Here is a 21,962-nt window from a genome sequence, read left to right as displayed (position 1 = left end):
AGCTCCTTCTCTCCTTGGGTCTTGCTCCTGCTGTGCACTGCCCAGTCTCTTGTGAACAGGGCGTGTTTCATGTTGAAGGTGACAATGCCTATCTCAAAAAACAGCAGGAAGAGAAAGGCTCAGAGTGTTTTACAATCTGTGGCATTACAGCTGACAATGCAGCATTATGCTGACTGGGCTGGAGCTGGGACTCAAAGCCAGGATCCTTCAAGGAAAATTACTTCTCCTTGGACCTGCTACCGTTTCTATCCTCCTGGGAGCTAGCTGTACTGTGGGTTGTGGCTGTATGTGATGGTTTATACAGCTGGAGCACCTGTGCCAGCCAGAGCTGCTGCACCTGTGGTGCCTTCGCTTTGTGTGGCCTTTTTATTCCAATGACTACTCACAGATCTCCAGAATTTTCCTTTAATGCTTATCATGAGGCAACTGGAAATATGTATGAAAGTGTCCAGTGTCCGACCACTCGCAAAGTCAAGCCATATGTGCTGCTGAAAAAGTCTGGGAAGGGTAATTAAGAATGAGCAAAAATGAAATGCCATTCAGATGGAGGGTTAAAGAGAAAAATAGGGCTATGGGAACCCTAACATCTAGAGACATCCCTCTCTTTAATCCAGACAAAAAATGTCCAGGAGGGGAAAGACAGGCTGAATCTTCAAAGCTGTCTAAAGCTTTCCTAAGCTCAATTTTTCACTTGTACATTTTGTAAACTTCTGCCCAGCTCCCTTTTAAAATAACTCTGAGTAGATGAATGTCCCAAAGTCATTACATGAGTCAACAGCGGAACTGGGAACAGAGCTCAGGGCCATGTGATGGTAAACTCAGCAGCATGGTTACTGCCATATAGCAGCACCATGCACACGGATCTGTGCAAAACCTGCAGTCAGGGACAATGGAAGCAAAATTCTCTCATTCTGCATTTATGAAAGCGAACAATTATATTACCCACAGGCAGAGAGTAGGATGAAATGCAGGGCATGCAGCACATCAACCTCTCAGAAAGGGAAGAAGGGCTGATGAAAGCATGGCATAAAATGACAGGAATAACAAGCACCAGCAGCAAAAACAGGGACAAGTCAAAGATCCTGTAAAACACAGTTTGGGGTTGGAAGCGAACCTTTAGGAATCTCAGAAGCTTGAGCACAGGTACTGGATCAATTTCTCAAGGGAAGTGGTGTAAATGAGGGCTCAGCATGATTCATATGCAACGAGGATCTTAGCACTTAAAAGCTTCAGTTTCTAAATAAACATTGCACAGACCTACGTGAGAATTTTGGCACAGTTACTAATGTTGCCAGCTATGCCAGGCAGTGTCTTGAGCAGAAAGAAGAAATAGTCATTGAAGTACCTGCCAAATTAAAATAGTTAAGGAGTTTTGCTTAGGTGTTCAATGCATCCCCAGAAAACACATCAGGTCTTGCCTCTATCCACAGACAAAAAGACAGATATTCGTCAGCACCTTTTTAAGATCATAAGGCACATTAAAAACCTCCTGTAAGATTTTGAAAACACTTTTCAGGTTCAGCTCCCACAGCAGCTGCCACTCCCAGTGCTGGTATTTAAGCATTTTCCTTTGGTAATTTTGCAGTCTGTGTATTTGAGGGCTAGCTAACAAGGGCAGCTAAAGAACGAAGGACCAGCTCTGCAGGTCTGTCCAAACACAAGTCAGAGCAGCATATGGGACTTTGCAGAAGGGACGACTTAGCTGTGTGGCCTTTAGGGATATGCTCTGCTACTCAGTGCTGCTCTGCCTGTCTTTCTGGTAAGAGAGAAAAACAAGCTGTGCCCTTTGTCCCCTGTGCCACTAAGGCTGCAGCCACACTAAGGATGCTGCCACTGAGCACAGGCATAGGATCTGTATACAGACCACAGGTGTATTTGGCAACCCATACTGCTAGGCATCCAGGAAAGTGATGGCTCATCACACCGGAAATCAGGGGAGCAGCACAGACAGGCCTGTTCTGCCACAGTGGGGAGAATGGTCTCATCTTGAGACTTCTTGACTTGAGTTCTTTTGCAGCCTTTGGCAGTGCTTTGGCACTGAGATACACCCAGTGCATCACAAAGACCCTCTGCGTAAGGAAAATCGGGCATCAAAGAGCCTCTTCCACTCAGGAGGCCTCTTCTTTTATGGGATGGAGGTCTCCAGCCTTGTCCCGGGATAGACGCAGGGCAGCATGGGGTGCTGGCAGCCCCACACGCCATACTGCCATGTGGGGGGAAGGATCCCACGCCACCTGCACATTGCACGACGTGCAATAAATAAGTAGGTGGATTGAATGTCATAGACGCATACCACTCCTAAACGCTCATCTGTCTGCACTCGTATCTATGCCAGCTGCTTCTCCACCTACCTAGAGGCCTTTTGGTTATGGAAACCCACAACGATATTTTACTTCTGTAGAGATACACGGCTTACGCCCACTTTTGCAACTGAGTAGATAACAGATGCTCTTTCTCGGTGCCAAACAGTGACCTGCTTTCTCAGGTTGGAGCACTCCTTTTTTAACTGATTTATTGAGAACCGGAAGCTGAATTAGCAAAGGCAAAGCGTGTCATGCTTGCTTTTGAGTTGGATAGGATTTACCTGTAGCACTGGAAATGGTAGCCAGTCACTCCTGCTCACATCCACCGCCTCTGTTTAGGAGCTCAAGGCATTCACCAAAATGAGGGCCCGGGGCCAGCTATGAGGCCTATAGCAATATCACGCGCCTGGCTGCATGACATCCCTGTCTCCCTTTTGCAAATATCCCTTTTGCAAATCTTACACAGATAAAAATAGACCTTGATATTCGCTAGAAAGTATGCTGCTTCTTCCCAGTGATTTGCAGACAGGTACTTGCCAAGTGTCTAGTGACTCATTTATTTGAGGAAAAAAAAATACCACAACAATGCAATCTGCAAAACCACACTTCCCACTCCCATGTAAGAACCATTTTCAACAGACCTTGTGCACGACAGCTATTAGCAACTTGCTTTTCTGTGCTTTCCTACAGAGTTACAAACACATCTCCAGGAACCTGATTTCCATTCCCTTTTGCTGCTGGTCGCCACTTAAGGCACAGTGGGCACAACACACTAGCCTGGATACAGAAACGTGGCTTGCCAGTGGGATTGTCATGGGTGGGCTTAAGCTGAGCTGTTGGAGACTCCAATGCTCTGTCCTTATCAGGAGGCTGGAGACTCTAGCAAAAGCATGCTAAGATGCTTTGCTCTCCTAGGCCAGAAATTTGCTCAGTGTAAAGCTATTTTAAATGGACATCTTTGGCAACATGTGAATATTGTAACCATTTCATCTGATCCCCCTGCCTAGCAGATGCTTAGCAATTCAACCCTGTGAATTCTTCACTGGTTTTGAAGTCTTATAGGAAATTTGTTTAAATCCCCCAACCATCTGCTACAATGCTCAATTACCTTCAATTCAGATTTACTTATTTCTGACTGAAAGCTTTCAGACTTGTGTCTCCAAGTCTTGGATTTCATTACATGATTTCTTAAGTTAGATTAAAAGAAACACAATCAAAAGCAATTTTGTTCCCTTGTTACCCGTCACATTACCTGCCCTTGGGGATGGGGCCACAGAACTTTGGAAAGGCTCTTTTCTTGGTTAGACTAAAGCATATTTAGAACTGCTCTAGAAATCTAGAGGCTAATAAAGCAGCTTTGGCAGGCTGGAGCATCTGGCCTTCTACATATTTTCCTTCATCACTGCCACCAACTGTTGTTTGCTCATATCTACTGGAGTCTGTTTACATAGATTTTACCCAATCTGCTCTTTCTGGTAATGTTCATGTTGTTGTATATTTATGTGGAGATTTTTTTTTTTTAATAAAGAAAAACATATGAACTGAAATATTTATGTGGTCTAAAATGACTTCAACTGAAACAATTGTCATCCTTGTGCTCAAAGCACAATATAAAAACTGAAACCCTGTTGAAAAAAAAAGACTTGCTGGTTTCATTATGTCAGTCAGGCTGTTTGGAAAGCCATGCATAAAACAATTAGTACTAACCTCCTATGCAAATACTGCCATTTGAAAATGAAATCGTTTGCACAGCGTATATGTAGCTAGTTAGATAAAAATTGCTATCATAGAATCATAGAATTGGTTGAGTTGGAAGGGACCCTTGAAGGCCATCTAGTCCAACTCCCCTGCATTTAACAGGGACACCTACAGCTCGATCAGGTTGCTCAGATCCCTGTCCAGCCTGCCATTGAATATCTCCAAGACAGGGCATCCATTACCTCTAAGGGCAACCTGTTTCTGTGCTTCACTACCCTTACTGTAAACACTTTATCCTTATAACCTAAATCTCCCCTCTTTTAGTTTGAAACCATTTTTCTTGGTCCTATCACAACAGATCCTGCTAAAAAATACATCTCCTCCATTCTTACAGCCCCCTTTTGCAACTGAAACAATAAATCTCTGATGTCACCATCGTGATTATTCCCACATTCATCATACTGGATTAACTCTGAATGATGGTTTAATGATAGAATTAGCCTAACTTAACATTCCTCTGTGCAAGTGAAAAAGGATCAGGCTTCTGATTTCAGGCTTTGTTTAAAAACAGGTATATATTTAAAGAAGTAAAAGAAACTGAAACTAAAATTTCTGCCTCAATAAAGATGCTTATATTTGAAAACATTATATTCTAATATAGTAGTGAAGGCATATAGCACTGTTCATTTTCATGGGCATTTCTACAGTATTTTTTCTTACAGATAATACTCTGTTGCACAGTAAATGTACTAGGATCTTAGAAAATACAAGGAACTGAAGGGCTGATTCCAATACCATCTTTTTGTGTTAAATATGGTAATCAGCATTGAATTAGGTTTTAATCATTTCAGAATGGATGAGGTGAGATAAAAGCAAGATTAGGCACAAACCAGCAAGAACTAAGATGTATACCTTCCCAATTAGACTAGTTTCCCTATTTCCTGAAGATGCATTGCAGGAAGTGTACCTTGCTGCTAGAAAGACCAAAGAACATGACTTGCCACAGCTTCACTGCAGCCGGTTACTTTCTGCCTCAGGCTTCAGCTTAAAGATGCTGCAGCATGCAGCCATCCACCAGTCTTCTCCTGCTTCAGCCTGGGTGCTTCAGCCCAGCACAAGCCTCTGCCACTTGACCATGCTCATCTGACAGTAGCAATAGTGTGTGAGGAACACGATAGGGGCTCGCCCTGGGGCACGTGTCACCTACAGACCTCTGACAACTCAGCTACACAGGGGCAGCCACCCGACATGCTGCGGGTAAGTGCTTACACAGGCAGAGGATCATGATCAGATGCTATGGACTGGCTCATAGAAACATTAACTGCTTGCAAGGATGGTGCTGGGTGCTGGTGGCAACCTGCACTGGGTGCTCTAAAGGAAAGCAGCTCTGCTGTGGAAGTCTGAGGATTTTCTGCTAATTGAGTCCACTTGATCAGCAGAACCTTTACTAGGAAATAATTTGCCTAGACCTAAATAAATAAAACAAACAAAAACAAGCAGAAAGCAACATCTGCAAGCAGAATGACTGAACTTGTTGGCACTTACCATTGAGTATAATGTCATTCTCTGTTCTCCAGCAGCACAGCAGTAGTGTGTGGACTGACTCAGATGTGGACTTCCGCAAGGCCAAATCCAAACCAGGCAGATACTACAAACGCACCTATTTGCAGGCCTAAAGAAACAAAGAGCTAGATTTTCTTGTTTAGAGTCATTTGGGTCTGAAAAATCACAGCAGTGCCCCAGCAAAAGCATTTATACTCTCATTTATGCAGAATCCCATATTGCAGTTCAGGGATCACCAAAAAGCCATGGTGTGCATGAGTTGCAGAGCAGGTGTCAAGGGCCCCAGTGCTTTGCTTTAAACATCAGTAAAGCAGTAAAACATCAGTAAAGGAGGCACAAGATGTCTGGGATGGGTCAATGCCTATCATTTATATCTGTCATAAAAAGCACATTTAAGTTTCTCCAATGGCAGCTGACATCTCTGAGTCAAACACACACGGAGACTACTTCCAGCAAAGGGATGAGCTTTCCACGTGTCCTTGGGAAGTAAAATTTCCTGTCATTTCTACTGAATGTCTTTGACAACCTGTGAGCCAAAACGTACACCTATGGATCTCCTGATTTTTTATCAGAAGTCCAAATGGCTGTTTTTTTGTGTTCTAAACAAAAATCCTCTAACCCTCCACCATCTCGCCTACATACAACAATCTATACATACCTACCTCTATTTCAACATCCCACCATCAGTCTCACAGAATGCTGACAAGCTTTGGAACAACAGATGAGCAGACATGGCCGTTTTCTACTTTGGAAACAAAAATTAAACATCTTGGCATTCTATTCTTAAATAATAAATAGAAAATATTTATTTTACAGCATTTTCAAGATCATTTTGACAAAAAGGCAGTTCTCATCAAGCATTTGACAGACCAAAAGAAAGAACTTTTACAGGAAGCTTCATAGCTCATACAACTACATACACAATGTGAGTTCTTGCTCTTTATATATATTTATGTGTATGTTTCCAGTTTTAACAATTACAAACTAAAAGCTAATATACTGAATTTCAAGAGAACTCCTACTCGTTATATAAATTACATTACAGTAATAAAGTCAGTGCTTAATATGTTCAAAATATGTTCAAAATAGGCAGATATGAAAATATAATACCTTGCCACATAGTCATCTCTCCATCTATATGAGCCTGTTATGTGTTGGTTTTTTTTCTTTCATCTATATCATTTCTTCAAACACTGGCTTTCTATTACTAGTCCTGTGCTACCGACAACATACGTTTTTTTGGAAAAAGCAAAAGAAAACTTATACTAAGAATATAACAAGGTAGAATTCATTGCCATTGCAGTGATCAGCAAGGAAAATATGGCATTTTCTCATTGTTTTCATGAGTAATCAGCATTATAAAAAAGAAGAAAGCATGAACAACAACAAAACAACAACTAAAAGCCCCAAGCAGACAAAAGTCAACCAACTGACCCTAAGGTGGCTTTAGTTCATTATAAAGTAGAAAAGTCAATCTACTGACAAAGACATAACTGTGCCTTTGGGCAAAATCAGTTCGTGCTTTCCACATCAGGAAGATGACAGCAATTGGCTGCTAGTCATTTTGAAAGGAGCAAACAATGTGAAAAGAGGATGAGGAAAAAAGACTCCATCCCATTTTGAGCACCAGCCAAACCTCCCAATACCACTATATTTCCATCAAAAATAAAGAGCTTTGGATCTTAAGAGGAGAATTGATGACTGGCACCAGGACTTAAAATTCAAGTGAAAAACGAAAGAAAAAGAGCAGAAATGTGAAGAATTCAGAAAAATTCTGATAGAATATTCACAGGTATGGTTATAAATATTTTTTTAAAAATATCTTTGGAAATAAAGTTAAGAATTATGAGATGGATTCTCTGCTAAACTCAAGAGCACAAAGTTCATAGCAGCTAAAATCCTGTCCTGAATATGTGTAATATTCACATTTATAAATCAGATAGTAATAACTAAGTTCAAAACACAGCAATCAAAGCTGGACTTTGAACATGCCAGTCATTACGGAGCTGTAGATTAGGTCCATCCCTAGGAAATATATGAAGGATAGAGGAGGAGGATGGAATGAGAGAGTACAGCTGCTTACAAGTGACCTTTAAGACAAAACATACTATTCTACAATGAAGAAATGAAACTGTATGGAAAAAGCACTAAAATGAACATAATAAAAAGATTAAAAGAATGGTTTAGAACAGACCTAGGGAACTAATGTACACGTTAAGCACTGATGAAAGCTCCTGCCTGGACATAATTTTATTTTTAACTATCTGAAGCAACAAAAATATGTCAAATACATTTCCTGTCTTGGCTTTATAGACTTATACTGGTATGTGCAAGATTTCAAAAACAGACTTTTTTCTTTTTGTGTTTTCATTATTTCTTTTTTACATTAGTAACAAAACACACAATGTAACAAGTTCTCAATGCACTGGTTATTAATACCATAGGTCTACTTCATAAAATATCTGCAAAATAAAGCACCCTATTATAATAGGAACTACTGTCTCAGCTCGTATATGAAAAAACACATATTAGCACAGCATACAAACCTTCAAAGATCTATTGAATATTTGTAACAATGCAATATAAAATATGATTGAAACATAAAAATATTCATAGTATATTTATAAGACAATCTTCCAGTGGTAGTTATTGGACATTACATTTCACACGTACTGTACACACGCATACAGAGACACAAACATACGCTCATTCTTGCTTCAAGACTGACTCTAAAGCCCCCAGTAAGGAACTGCCTTTCAGAGTAATAGTTGTTGCTCTAAGTATACAGCTATATTCCAAAGCATTTGATTTCATAGTAACACAAAAGAATGATGTAATCACACGGCAAGTATGTTGTATTATGAAAAGTCAGTCAATAAATATTGTTCTGCTACAGTAAATGTTGCGTAACAGTTTAGCCAACACGGTTTGCAATCGTATACAAAAGGGCAGTTTTCCCAAGCCTTCATCATATTACAAGTACTACAGCAAGGGCTCTCATCAAATACCTCTCAAGTCTTAGTAATATTCATCGCTTTGTTCACAATTAGCCTTAAAAAAGCCCAGATCCCCCAAAAAGCACCTCGTACAAAGAACAAACTGTTCCAACAAAAGTCATTAAGAGCCATGTTTTTTCACATTATCTCAGCTCCCCTCTCCCCAGCAGGTTATGCATTTATACCACCTGCAGAAAACAGAAGAAATGATTTATGCATATATATCTCGTACACAGGCAGTTTTGCTCCACCTCACCACACCGCCCCTACCAGCTCCTGGACCTTCAGGCACAGCAGGCAGGCTGCAGTCACCATACGCACTAAGGACTTCTCCCAGTTTGCACTTCCCAGAGTCCTCTTCAAGCACTGCCAAGAGATGGTGTGACTAAGTGTATTTTTGTTTCCTGTGTGTTTATTCTTTTTTTTTTTTTTTTTTTTTTTCTAGAAGTTGTCCATTAGGTTTGTGCTTCATTTTTCCTATCATTTGCTCAAAGTACAATAATTTAACAGATAGAGAATGTTAAGCCCTCAGAATGGTTTGTTTTTTTCTTTTTCTTTGTTCTTTTTTATTCTTTAAGTGCAGGATAAAGTTTTTGCCCTGTCATGTATGACTCTGCTCTCCGCTCCTTCTCTGCCACCCCTGGGGATACACCTCCCCAGGCCCTAACAGCGGGCAGCTGACAAAGTCCTTTGAGCCACATCTCCCACAGCAGCATCCGCGCTCTATAGGGTGGACGAGCTCTGCTTATAATCCCTCAGGATGACAGAAGCATAGGTCATGTCTGGGGGTGTGCAGAGTACAGACTCTGACACAGGAGAGCTGGGCACGGAGCTGCCTGAAGCCACCGAATCCCGGAAAGGGGATGGAGGCGTCAGTGCCGGCGAGTCTTCCAGGGTGAGCTTGCTGGTCGCCGGCTCCTCCTCCTCCTCCTCATCCTCTGTGCTCTTCTCATAGACGTATCCCTGAATAAGCTTCAGCTTCTCGCTCTCCGCTTCCTCAGCCGGGGGAGACAGGGGCTCCCCGCTGAAGTCAGCTGCCTGGAGAGGCAGCAGGGGCGACTGCTGGGGAGGCCGCACGCCGTTCCCTGAGCCAGGTGCAGGGAGCACAGCACTGAAGTCAGGGATGCCAGTGGCCAGCTTGTTGACCACCCCTTGCAGCTGCTCCATGAGAGAGCGGGGCTGCAGGGGCAGGTCCTTGGAGGACTGCTCGGGCAGGAAGAGACGGGTCTCCTCAGCTGCAGCCTGCAAGGGTGGGGTGGTTGCCACCCGCCTGTGCACCACCATGGAGGGGCTGCTGGGTTGGTTGAGGCGGACAGGCTCTCTATCTTCTTCCTCCTCCACGTTGTACAGAGTCTTGCTGCTCATATCGGTAAAAGTCAGGCTCTTGCTTTGGCCGTGGTAGCTTTTAGTGAGGGGTTTGATCACGGCTGTCTGATTGCACCCTGTTTCCTGGTTCTTCACATGCACTGAGAGTCTGTGCCACATGTGCTCGCCCTTGGAAGCTTGTCTTCCACCTGGTTCAGACCATGACACAGACTTTCCATTAGAACTATGAATAAAATAAAGATGGGTTTATTTGCATTTACATTACTCAGACACAGACAATATATCAAACAAGCCTATGTAATTGATTTCTATGCCTCATTAAAAAGCCTCCCTTTCCTCCCCCCCAGTTCTTCACGACCTGCCATAAATACTAAAAAAGGAAACAACAGCATCATTTAACATCAGCAATTTTCAGCCAGAGGCAACTGGCACTGGCTTTGTGCCCCACAGCCGCCCTGCAAAGCCCAGCCCACAGGAAGGGCTATAGGAAGGCTGGCTTTGAGGATCCTGGGCTATTTCGTTTATTATCTACATTTGCTCACTACATCTTGCAGAGGGGAAGAGAAAAAGAAAAATAACATCACAGGAAGAGCTTTAACTAAACCTTTTTTACAGCTTACAGGAAATATTTCCAAGCAGTTGGAAGAAAAATCACCTACAGCCTCAGCCTTCAACACTGAGGATAGCAAGAGGAAGCATTAGTAACCCATTCTTTTAATTCCCCCATCCCCCTCGCAGTTAGGGGAAAATTAGCATGACAGAAACGATGGACACCCACGGCCTCCTTCAGGTCTTGAGTAGCAGCATGCCCAGCTCCTCCGCCTGCCCAGCCCATCTGTAGGCTCCATCTCACCTCCCAGTGTCCAGACGAAGTCCCCAGGCAGCAGTCCCCACTGGGAAACACTGCCACTGCAGGGATCTCTCGCTGCACAGACAGAACCAAACTCTTCCCCGGTGACCATTATTTACAAACCAGGATAAAACGTTGGATAAAACAGTCACTTTGTGTGGGAGGAGGAACAAGCAACATGACCACCATGAGTTAAGCCCTCTGACTTCTCATGTGGGCTACATCCCAACAAAATCCCACACTGGATGCCATGACCTGGGTGTAGGGCTAAAGGAGAACCTGAGGGTCAGGATCACAGTGGAAGAATGTGGAAGAAAGTGGAAGTGCCTTTACATTTCCCTGAGCCTTCCAGAGAGCAGCACTCAAAGCAGAGCTGTGTCTCTTAGCAGCTGGTGGGACAGGGAACTGAGTGGTGTTTCAGTTGATCAAGCAATTACTAAATTGCAGGTCATGTAGTAGGGATCATTCAGAAATTATAATATGCTTCACCTAGGTGGGAACCAAAGGCTAAGGAGAAATACTGAGATTATTAATAGGAAGCAGCCTTATCTCAGAGTTTCAACCCTCAGGGAGCAGAAACAAACAAAGCATTAAGTTTCAGGCCCCAAGATTGCAGCACAGGTGGGAGGCAATCTGGGTGGGAGGCTGGCACAGCCACTGCTGCCTGGTGATGCTGCAAACACCAGAGGAGATTGATTCCCTTTCATACTGCCTGCAATGTTCTGAGTATTTCGCCTTTTCTTGTTGTGAATCCTGCACTTCTGTTTCTCAGGGAGTTAATAATTACCAGTTGAATTTTGTAAAAATATTTTTGGCCAACTCTGTGGTAATTGGGAGAAATTAGGACAACACAGATAAATTGGCAAAAGGGAAAAGAAATGTATGTAATAACATGGCGCTTCTTTGCTGAACAGTAAATAATGCTAGAGAAAAAAAAAGAGCTCTGAGGAAGACCCAAACTGTGATGTTCATCTTCAGCTCCAGGCTCCGGACCTGTGATTCACCATCTCAGTGGGAACTGGCTCGCAAGAACATACCAATCTAAAAAATTCATAACTCCCCAAAGCATGTAGTCAGTAGAACCTGTTTGTGTTTAGAGCTTTCACATGGAGGAAAACAAAGTAACCAAATTCCCAGCTGAAGAAACTAACCTCTTTATAGTGACTAACGAAAAGATAAGAATGAAGGCTTAGAAGCACTTCAGTTTTGATCAAAAAGAGCTGTGATATGGCATTTTCTTGAAGTGTCATTGAGATAAGAAAATGAGTCTAACTACTGGGTGTGAATGAGTTTAAAAGTAATATTTTAACGTACCAAGATTTGCAAAGTCTTCATACATAGAGAGGAAAATAAGTCAGGTGCTCTGATACTGTATTTTGCTCATGCTGTAACTCACAAATACCACAGAAGGCTTTTCTGAAAAACGTTGATGACTGTAGGCTCCTAAGCTAAGTCCACTTTTGCAATATTTACCTCTTTGTATCTAGCTCTGGTGCATCATCTCACTTTCGAATCCAACCTCACACCATCTGTTTAGTATCTATCTAAATTTATTTCCAAGATTTTGTGTTTTACATCAAAAGCAAGTGCTGTTATTTTAAGGAACTTGCTACCTCTGTCTCCTCCTCCTATTCAGATCATTTTCTGCCCCCTTACTCAGATTCTGCTTTTATGACTTGTTTCTTCTGTAGCACTCTCCATAACGTACTTAATCGAGCCCAAGGTAACAGCTGTACTTGAATCAAACTGTGCTGGGACTACAATACTCACACGTGAATAAACCACTTAATCGGGTTTTATCTGTTACCAGCTTTTTGTGCAAGGAAAGCTAGCGCTGTTGAAGTGCCTTGCCTCTGCCTGCCATGCCTCCAATAGCCCTGTGACAAACAGTTTTAGAGCCACAGTGGCTCTCAGTGGGGTCATTCAGGAGATTTCCGCTGGGAAATCTCTTTTCTATTACTGTTCTCCTCAGTCTCTCACTCCAGCTCTCTCTCTCAATTTGCTCTGCTTGTTGTGCCCCTGCAAAGTGAACCTGCCAATGAATTTGAGACTGTCACCACAGTGCCACACAGATACATGGGCTCTATCTTGCTGGGCAGCTAGCTGGCAGTTGTGCTTAAACTGACAGTAGAATTAACATTTAACATGCAAGAAAAACGCTTGCTGTCCTGAAATAAAGGTCAGTCACCTTGAATGACATTAATTGACATCTAGGAAAAATGTAAAGATGGGGCTGGAAAAGCTCAGACCCAAATTGTATATTGGTTTGACAGGAATCAGTTCATCGGTGCGAAGCAGTCAGAGCAATCCTGACTGTATGGTCATCATTTGCTAAGTGATTGTCACACTTTTTTTGGAAGAAGTCTTAGAGGCAAAAGGTAAAAATTAAAGTTTTTTATCACGTAGAATGTGGGAAAGGCTGCTTTTCCACACAAAGTCAGGAGAGAACACCGAGCTGGATCACATCTAGGGTATTGAAAAATGTGGCATTCTGTGCCCAGTGAGGAGCTGAAAGGAGGTGTCTTCTTGCTTTAGCCAGTGCAAGTTATCTGTTTCATGTACAGCATGCATTTATTTACCTTTCCTAACTTTATCTATCCATTATACAAACTCCTATAGGATTTAGACTTCACACTTAGTGCCTGGTAGCAAACTCCTTGGAGTCTCAAGAGATCTTAAGGTTTGCAGTTGTGATTACCCAGTGTAACACTCCAAGTACTATTTCTTCAAATCTTTACACCTAGCCCAGATGTCCAAATAGGTTGTCGGGTCTCCTATTAACATATAAGACGGGCTTGATTTTTCTCTATAGGCAAGAACACACATGAAATTTAGCTAGTGTTTTTCAATTTTCATCACAGCTTTGTCTAGAGCTTCTGTATTTTAGGGGCACAGGCACAAATACATTTGCTGTGTGAATTTTTGTTGGACACATGATATCCATGAGCAATTCCATTGCTATTTTTCATTGTAATTCAAAGCATCATTTTTAATACACGCATCAACCTTTACGAAGTTTTCTTCAGATGATTCCAGAGTAGTTACTTTTCGATATTTTCAGCTGATGACTATAGACACAAAATAAGCCAGAATTTCTGACATTAATAGTTACTTGCAGAAAGTCTTTAAAAGAACTGATATGTCCAAATCTGAGGCAGTAATCCAGAATATTCCTGCCCAGCTATTCCTCACTTGAGGACATACCTACAGCTTCTTTTGTGGCTCACTGTTTGTTATAAGATTCTCCAGCTGCCCAAATCTGGTACTTGCTTATGGGTAGGACTGGTCCATACTGGAGTTCAGACACAAAAAAGGAAAGTTCTGTTCCTGCCAGTGCCTGTGGAATCTGATTTTGTTGTCTTCCTTGGAGCAATATCAAGCCTGGGAACATTCACACAATAGGTGGTTCCTCCTCATATGGTAAGGCCTTGAAAATGTTTTACTGCAGCCATTAGTTGGCAAAAGTTTCTTCATATCTTAGAGACTGAATGCACCTGAGATGGAAGGTGACTGCCCCATTTCTGAGAGTCAGTGCTCTAAGGTAACCTAGTCAGTGCAACTCTTTGATGCTATCACTTCTCACCAGTGAAGCAACAGCCTGAGATCCAGAGTGTAGAGAACTATGTTCTTTATAAGCTATGAGGCTGAATCTTCTCTCTTTTATCTTGAACTTTTTATGCATTAAAAAAATATATCTGTAAGTGACACCACACAAAAGAGTTAAATTGAATAGTATTCCCAGGTTGCTTCAATGAATTTAACTTCAGGAACACACATACTGAGAAATGGTTCCTCATCATATTGATATATTGCTTGTCACTGCCAACGTGAAACAGCTGGGCATGCATTCAAGCAAAGTCTTCGAGAACAAAAAGGAAGGGAGGTTTCTTGACCTGTTAGACTTAATTCCCTCTTTCCTTTTGGGATGCCAGAGTTGCATAGGTTATCCTTAGAGGGCAAGTATATAAGATTAATTTCTTCTGAAGCAACAGTGCTTCAGTAGCCAGCAGAAGAGGTTACAGAAGGAATGATATGTTCCCTTGGTTTCATTCACAGACTGAAGCTTTGTCCAAACCTACTTTCTTGTAATCACTACAGTAACCGTTTGAAATGCCACAGACGGAAGGAGACATTGAGATAACCTAGTGGCACCTTCTATGAAACTAATATTCAAGAAAGGGATGTGAAACGCAATGTAACAAAAAGCAAAAGATTTTGTCAACAGAAATTAAGTTCTAACCAAAGCCTAAAATACCTGATCAGCAACCAGATGAGGTCAGTGTCAAGTATACTGCCCAGTCAACAAATGATGTTTTACCCTTCACACGTTGGGGCACTATTACTCCTGAAAACATGCTCTAGAAATCAGCGCATGTAGGTTTGTCCCCACACATTCATACAGAGATAGTTAACCTATGGAAGTCGGGAAGGAAAACAAAAAAAGAAAAGAAAAAAAAAGAAGAAAGCCCCATCCAAAGGCATGGAACAAAGCCTTTGTCAGCCCAAACAGGAGATGCTGATGCCCTCTAGGGCAGGGGAGTTCCTACTGTGCCTACAAAAAAGCAGGTAGCCATCAACTAGCTTTCCTCAGCTCTACAGCCATGTAAGCAGCAGGAAAAAACCTGAGCAGAACTCCACCCTGCTGCAGCCTCACCACTCCCAGGACTCAAACATATTAGTCTAGAATTTAAGATTAGTACCTCCACTGCAGCATACTGTAGGTGTTTTGCATCTGTTTCCAAGGTCTCTTCCATCATATAGCATCCATGCAGTTCAGTATGGCCACGGTAGTGTGTAATTTGGTTAAAGAGAGGAACTATTTTTTCTCCAGGTTAGTGATCTTTCTCAATGCTAAGGGGATAATCTCCGCAGGGCCTTTTAGCAAGCAGTAGCAGGCAGCCCCATCACTCATTAGCAGACCTGGGCACATTGTTAACATGTTCCTGCAAGCCTGATTTTTCTAGCATTGCTTCCAGGGACTCATCTCTTTCCCTAACCCAGGTTTAACTTCTTTGTTTCTCACCCAAGAGTGAGAGAATCATCACCCACCACACTCACAATCTGATGTTTGTGAGACAAACATCACTTTATAACATATACAAAGAAGGGGACGGGCTGTTTAAAAAACAAAATCACAAACAATTTCAGCTGTAATCTATTTACAATGTAATCTCCACATCAGTGATAAGAGGATCTTGCAGTAGTTCTCATAGTCTGACTCCAACTCTTTTTGTATGTGCTGTGTAATTAGAGCAAAGTTTAATCTCCCACTGGTGTTTCTGGAAATGTAAATGACTGAACTAACTTTTCCTTGCCTCTCCCCTCCTTGTTGTGTTTGTTTTTTTTTTTAGGGCAAAATAAATTGCTTCCTTGTACATGGGACAGAATGTTCTATGTTAATTAGAGAGCTACTTTAAATGTGTTATGGAAGCAGCACGCAGAAAGCAAGTATACAGAAAATGCAGGAGAAAATAATGCTGTCAGAGGCAGAGCCTGGTGAAACCTGAGGTTGTGGGGTTGGTGGGCACAAGCCCGCAGCCTTGTTTCCAGTCCCCTGCCTTGCCTCTAGCTTGCCTCAAGTAAATCTTACCTGGTTATTCATTCCTTAGCTACTCTGCTGTAAAAGTTAAGTGTTTCTTTAATCTGACTCACACGTGGGCTTTCTAATGTACATAACCCTATTGACAAATGATTTTTTGCTGACTTTTTGCTTTCCTTCTCTCTTTTTAAATTTCAGTGGTAATACACATACTGTAAAGTGGAGTTAGAAGTTGTGTTTAGCCTGAGTATGCTGTGATGTGATCCATGATCCTACCCAGGATTCTGGGTTGGGTCAAAAAACTTTTGATTGTTTTTTTGGTCATGTCAAAATGATTAAAAATAAATTACTGCAAATGATTTGAAGAAATATATTTGCAGAGCTCAATTAGCTTTGGCAATATGAGAGTTGACCCCAAATTACAGAGCAGAGTTGCAGGTCACAAGCTATTAACTAAGTATTTTCAATAGAATAACAAATAGCTACTGCAGTGTTGGTTGGAAAAAAAGAACTTATTCTAATAGATAATAAGAAACTCAGGATAATGAACAGTTTGTCCCAAGCCACAGAGAAATTATTGCAGCATTTAAGAAATGAAGATCAAAAACCTGCAAATCAAAGTGTAATTAAAAGGTGCTCTTACAATTAAAAAAAAAAAAAGAAAATAAAAAGAATCTTTATTTTGGTGTTATTTACAAGTAAATATTCTAAATAAATACACCCTACTGCTTCGCCATTGTGATTTTTTTAAAGGATTTCAAAGTGAGAACAAAGGAAATGCATGGTGTCATAGATCCTCTGATATCACTGGAGAAGTACATCTCTGTTATCTGAAGATGTGCCTCATGCTGCACACTTGAAGATAAATTCACAGCATTGCACTCATTGACAATACCTAAAGTGAAACATTATTTCAGACAGGCTTGGAAAGGAACACAGCTAATACAGCTTGAAAACTGAAAATTATTGTGTATTGTGCAAGGGAACCTGGAAAGCTTAGGAACATGGGAAGAAAATGATTGAATTAAATTAATGTATGTTAAGTTTATGTGAGTGTAACTAAGACCTAGTGGTCTGTAGGACTGGCAGGCTGTGATGATCAACACCCTTCAAAAATATTTCTTCAAAAGAATCATTGCGGAAAGAGATCTAGAACTTCTGTTAAATAAGAAATTAATGGGCTTAGAGCAAAATAACCAATGAATTTTGTGTTCCCCACTCAAAAGTACCCATGCTACAGAGATTCCTTTGGGAATTTACAGGAAATAACTTTCCTTTAAATATAGGTTAATTTTAATTAAGATGGTGGTAAGTTTCACCTTGCTTTCTGTAATCTTTCTATGGTTCTGTAGGAACCACATTTTTAATGAGGAAGATACTGATTAACTGAGTGCTATATAGAGAATAGCAGCAGCAACAACAACCAAAAAACAAACAAACAAACAAACAAACAAACAAAAAAAAAACAAAAAAACCCAAACCATAAGGAACAGAGCAGAACGTCTGAGGGAAAGCTGAAATAGCTGAAAATATTCAGTTTGGTGCAAGAACTTGGTAACAGATTTCAAATATCTGAGAAGGACTTAACACAGAGTGTAAAAGGTACTTCGCATAACATGTATGTGCACAGTAAGAACCTTAAGAAAATTATAAAAGCAAAAATTATTCTGAAAATCCATAATGTTTCCTAGCCAATAGTTCTATCAGAAAATTCTCAGTGGTTGCTCTGTATGTTTACTGCCAAAAAGTGTGCAGCCCTTGTAGTTTTAGAGCAGTAGCAGTCAATGTGGTCTTTCTCTCACCATCACCCAGAAAACAGATAATGGTATAATAGATAATAAACTCCCAACAGTTTAAATAGTACTCAAAGAGCTACCAGACTTGCTTTAACACACTGCTAGTAGTAGGGCAGTGTTTTGAAAGCAACGTTAACCAGGTTGCCACAGGAAGCTTAGTCACAAGACACCCCACTTGTGATGTAGAGATCTACAGCTCTAATATACTGTAGGAGATGAATCAGCACATCAGGGCTGTGGGTTTTCTGGGTGTATCTGAAAGTTTCCATGGCAATAACTGCGGCCTTTTCTTTCAGAAGAAAAGAGCTCTGGAACTCAAAGCTGATGTTTCTGAAATTTTTATTATGGTGATCAGTTGTTATTCTTCTGTATTTTCATGGCTCTGCATTTCTGGACATCAACAAGACCGTACAGAGAATGGAGATTGATCTTAACACAATAATCCTAAGTATTTGTGTGTATCAAAAAAATGAGTTTCAGGTCCCTACATCTGTCTGCCTGAAACTGGAAGGCAACACCCTCATTTCTAGCACATTGGGCAGCATAGTATGGGGCTTCCACAGGAAATCCTGACTGATGAGCTCCAGATCTTCTGACTGAGGCTCAGACATGAGGTCAGGTGGCAGTGATGGACAGTCGCCAGTTGCGTGACTATATAGCTCAGCCGAGCTGCCTGGCCATGGAGAACTCAGGCATCCCCGATGCATCCTTCTCCACTGCAGTGCAGTGCTGCCAGACCTTTGAATGCATCCTCTAGTTGGAGGGAGGGAAAAGTCTCAGGGCAGCAAAGGGGGAAGAAGACAAAACAAGCTCCGTGCTTAGCAGGTCTGAAAGGGTTAGCTGCTTTTTAAAGCCTTACTTGTCTGTATAACTACCACAAGTGTTTGAAGTCCCACTGAATGCTTGGAGATGCACCAGAAGTGTTTCTCAGGACATCATGTGGATGAGGATTTTTTTTTTCTGGATTGAAAAAAAAGAAATCCCAAGCATTACCATGCAAAGACAGGCAAACAGCTCATCCTTCCCCATGCTCAGGAATTTCATCTGTTGTATCCACGTATTTTGAATACAATCTGTTGCATTCATCTTTCTTTCCTTCCTAATGGTTTGACACAGGTTTCATCACCCATTTCTCCAGACAGATAATTGGCAGTCTGTGCTCTGAAAATCTGCACCACTTGCTCCACATCAGAAAACTGCAACTTCTATCCAACAACAGAATGCTTGTAATGCTCCTTACACTGTCTTTTAGGGAGGCAAACCCAGCTGCTACACCAAGTATATGATGCAATGCATGCATTTCTTCTGATCTGTGAACCAGAGGGGAAGATTTGACTGTTTTAACATGATTGTTACCTGCCCACAAGTAATGTGGCCTGTCAAAGGTAGATATGGGGCTGCAGTGTTTTGTGGCTGACTAGGTGAGCTCTAAATGCTGGGTAAGTGTCTCAGCGGCAGATTTCCACCTCATCACTGCACAACCTTCCCTGGGGCAGGGATCAGAACTGCTTCACATCTGCAGCTTATCAGATGGAAAGGATCATAAATCTGTCCTGGAAAGTACAGAGCAAGGCCTTCCTGCTTCTGCAACAGCTAGCATGTTTTCTTCGCTGGATTTGTGTTTGCTTAAGAGAGGGCAGCATTTACACTTCCATTTTGGATTGACTACACTTTGCTACTGTTCATTGAATGGAGAATATTCAGAATCTGAACATCTTTCAAAATCTGTAACAACAAAAAATTACCTGCTTTTCTTTAGAGATATGTTAGGACAACTCTTTGTTCCTGGGTCAGATTCTGCAGCTTTTGTTTACATGTGCCTGCACATCATTTCCCTGCTCTCTGATGCCACCAAACCAGTGTTTTCTGTGTTCCTTCTGCTGTCTCTGCAGCTGCAGCTAACCAAACCGGTTAGCAAGAACTATGCACAGCAAAGGTGTCTTGCCATAAGACAGCCACTAGATTTGTGTTTAAAGCATGCAGGGTAATGTCACCTCCATGCATAACTGTAAAGAAAATAAGATGGCTAAATGAAAAAAAAAGAATATAAAATTAATACTCAAAAAAAAAAAGAGATATATATATATATATATACAAAGTTGTAGGCATTTACAAATACAAGTGACTTAAAAAAAAAAAGTAAAAGCTCCAAAAAAGTTGTTGAGTATCCTCTTCATCACATCTGGATAATCAGACTAAGGCATTGTTTGAAACAGGGGACATAAGCAAATTTCCCATCTTTATTGGCATGCACCACATCTGTCCCATCATTAGACATGATAAACCAAGAGAAAGAGAAAGCAAGGGGTAAAACCACTCTTTTTCATGCAGCTTCTCTTACACATTCATTGCAGTGTGGGGTTTTTCAAAGCTGCACATGTGCCGACGGACACTGGCTGGTGGGCGAGAACTCTGGCTGCCTCTTCCTGAAGATTGAAAAGAAAAAGACACCCAGTGAGTGGTTATACACATGTGCACACATGGTGGTTATACCACTCAATAGGGTGCCTGTCCCTGCCCTACATTTAGGGTTCACTGTGGTCTTTCCCACATTTTTTCCTCTCATTTCTTGGGCCAGTCACCTCAGCCTCTGTATGTTAATCCTTGGTTCCAGCACAGTGTTGTGTAAAGCAGGTCCTTGAGGTGTTTGTTCCTGTGTTTTATGCTGAGTGCTGATGTGCTTTACAAATCAGATGACAAGGGCTGCTGTGTATTCAGCTGCCAGTGGAAATTCTCCTCTAGTATTCTCAATGTAGGGTGAAATGATGAAAAAGGAATATCTGCCTTTGTCATTTTACCTACAGAAGCGTCACCAAAATTTTTTTGGTGTTTTTAATAGACATTCAGCTTCTGTTTTCTCCTCCATGTCTCATATTTTCACAGTCTGCTTTTCTGAATGTTTTGTTTGTTTTGAAGAGTTACTAGCTTTCATTACATATGATTTCATTGCATGTGATTCATTTTTTCTCATTGACACATTGTTCTTTTTGGAGTAGACACAAAACAAAGTGTTCTAGCTACTCTATCTGCAATGGTAGTTCCAAAAAGGATTGCAGATCACAGCTTTGGACATAAATGCAAGATAATTTCCGCTATATTTTCTCCTTTCTCTTGCCCTGTAAAGTGGAAGCAAGCTCTCATTTATCTTCCTCAGTGTCAATAAATATATATATATATATATATATGTACACATGCGTGTGCTTTGACAGAAGTGTAAGGTATTTTTGCACATGGAATGTATCAATGAATTTCTGCAAAAAAAAGTTTCATTGTATTGCAAATAAAATGCAAATAAAAATCACCATTTTTTCCCCATCAAACAAACAGTTATCGTGCATGCTTGCCAGACTTCTGTTTACCTCAAACAGCAGATTCATGGATGATATGTGCACGCACTACATACTCATTACAGCTGCTAATGAGCCAAAAAAGCCATTCTTCTCACCACATACTAAAGCACAGGAGCACAGTGTGATGTACACAGAATACATGCATACCCATTTTGGAGAGGTAGATGCCTTGAGATGACTTCTGAACTATTATGAATAAAACAAAAATAAGACATACCGCTGAGCAATTTTGTAAACCTCTAGAATAATTACATTCCTTACCAGGAGTCGTGATCTCTCTGAGATTTGACAAGGTAAAGGCTATAATAGAACATCCAACATTTCTACAGACCTTTTCTTTTCTTCACCTATTGTCAGAACAAGAGCTTTCTACTGTCTTTGCTTGCTTTATAAAAAGTTACAAATTAGTAGTTTATTCAGTGATGGGAGCTAATTTGACAAAACATGTAGCAACATGCAGTCGATTATATAAGAGGAAAATAAATTTCTGAACATATTCCACGCACACACAAATGCTGTAGAGGGCACACAGCCACAGACA

The 21,962-nt window shown here is 41.2% G+C and overlaps 1 protein-coding gene across 6 annotated transcripts in view; it reads right to left on the bottom strand.

Annotated features, from left to right (window-relative positions):
• Positions 1–7,451: 7,451 nt before the first annotated feature.
• GRM1 (glutamate metabotropic receptor 1) overlaps positions 7,452–21,962 on the bottom strand; it is a 179,622-nt gene continuing 165,111 nt past the window's right edge. Inside the window, exons 9-11 of one of the 6 annotated variants that reach the window (XM_090135557.1) lie at positions 21,569–21,607; positions 20,413–20,497; positions 9,938–10,074 (exon numbers count right to left, since the gene is read on the bottom strand). In XM_090135557.1, coding sequence (XP_089991683.1) covers positions 20,437–20,497; positions 21,569–21,607 — 100 coding nt within the window. In that variant the 3' untranslated portion in view covers positions 9,938–10,074; positions 20,413–20,436. Of the gene's footprint in view, positions 10,110–20,412; positions 20,498–21,568; positions 21,608–21,962 lie in introns of all 6 variants that reach the window. The other 5 variants (XM_031612275.2, XM_090135558.1, XM_031612282.2 and 2 more) reach the window with 5 other exon arrangements.

Source organism: Phasianus colchicus, chromosome 2 (assembly GCF_987193195.1).
Source record: "Phasianus colchicus chromosome 2, bPhaCol1.hap1.1, whole genome shotgun sequence".
Lineage (NCBI taxonomy): Eukaryota > Metazoa > Chordata > Aves > Galliformes > Phasianidae > Phasianus > Phasianus colchicus.
Note: the sequence above shows the minus strand (reverse complement) of the source record. Positions and strands in the feature narration are given on the sequence as shown.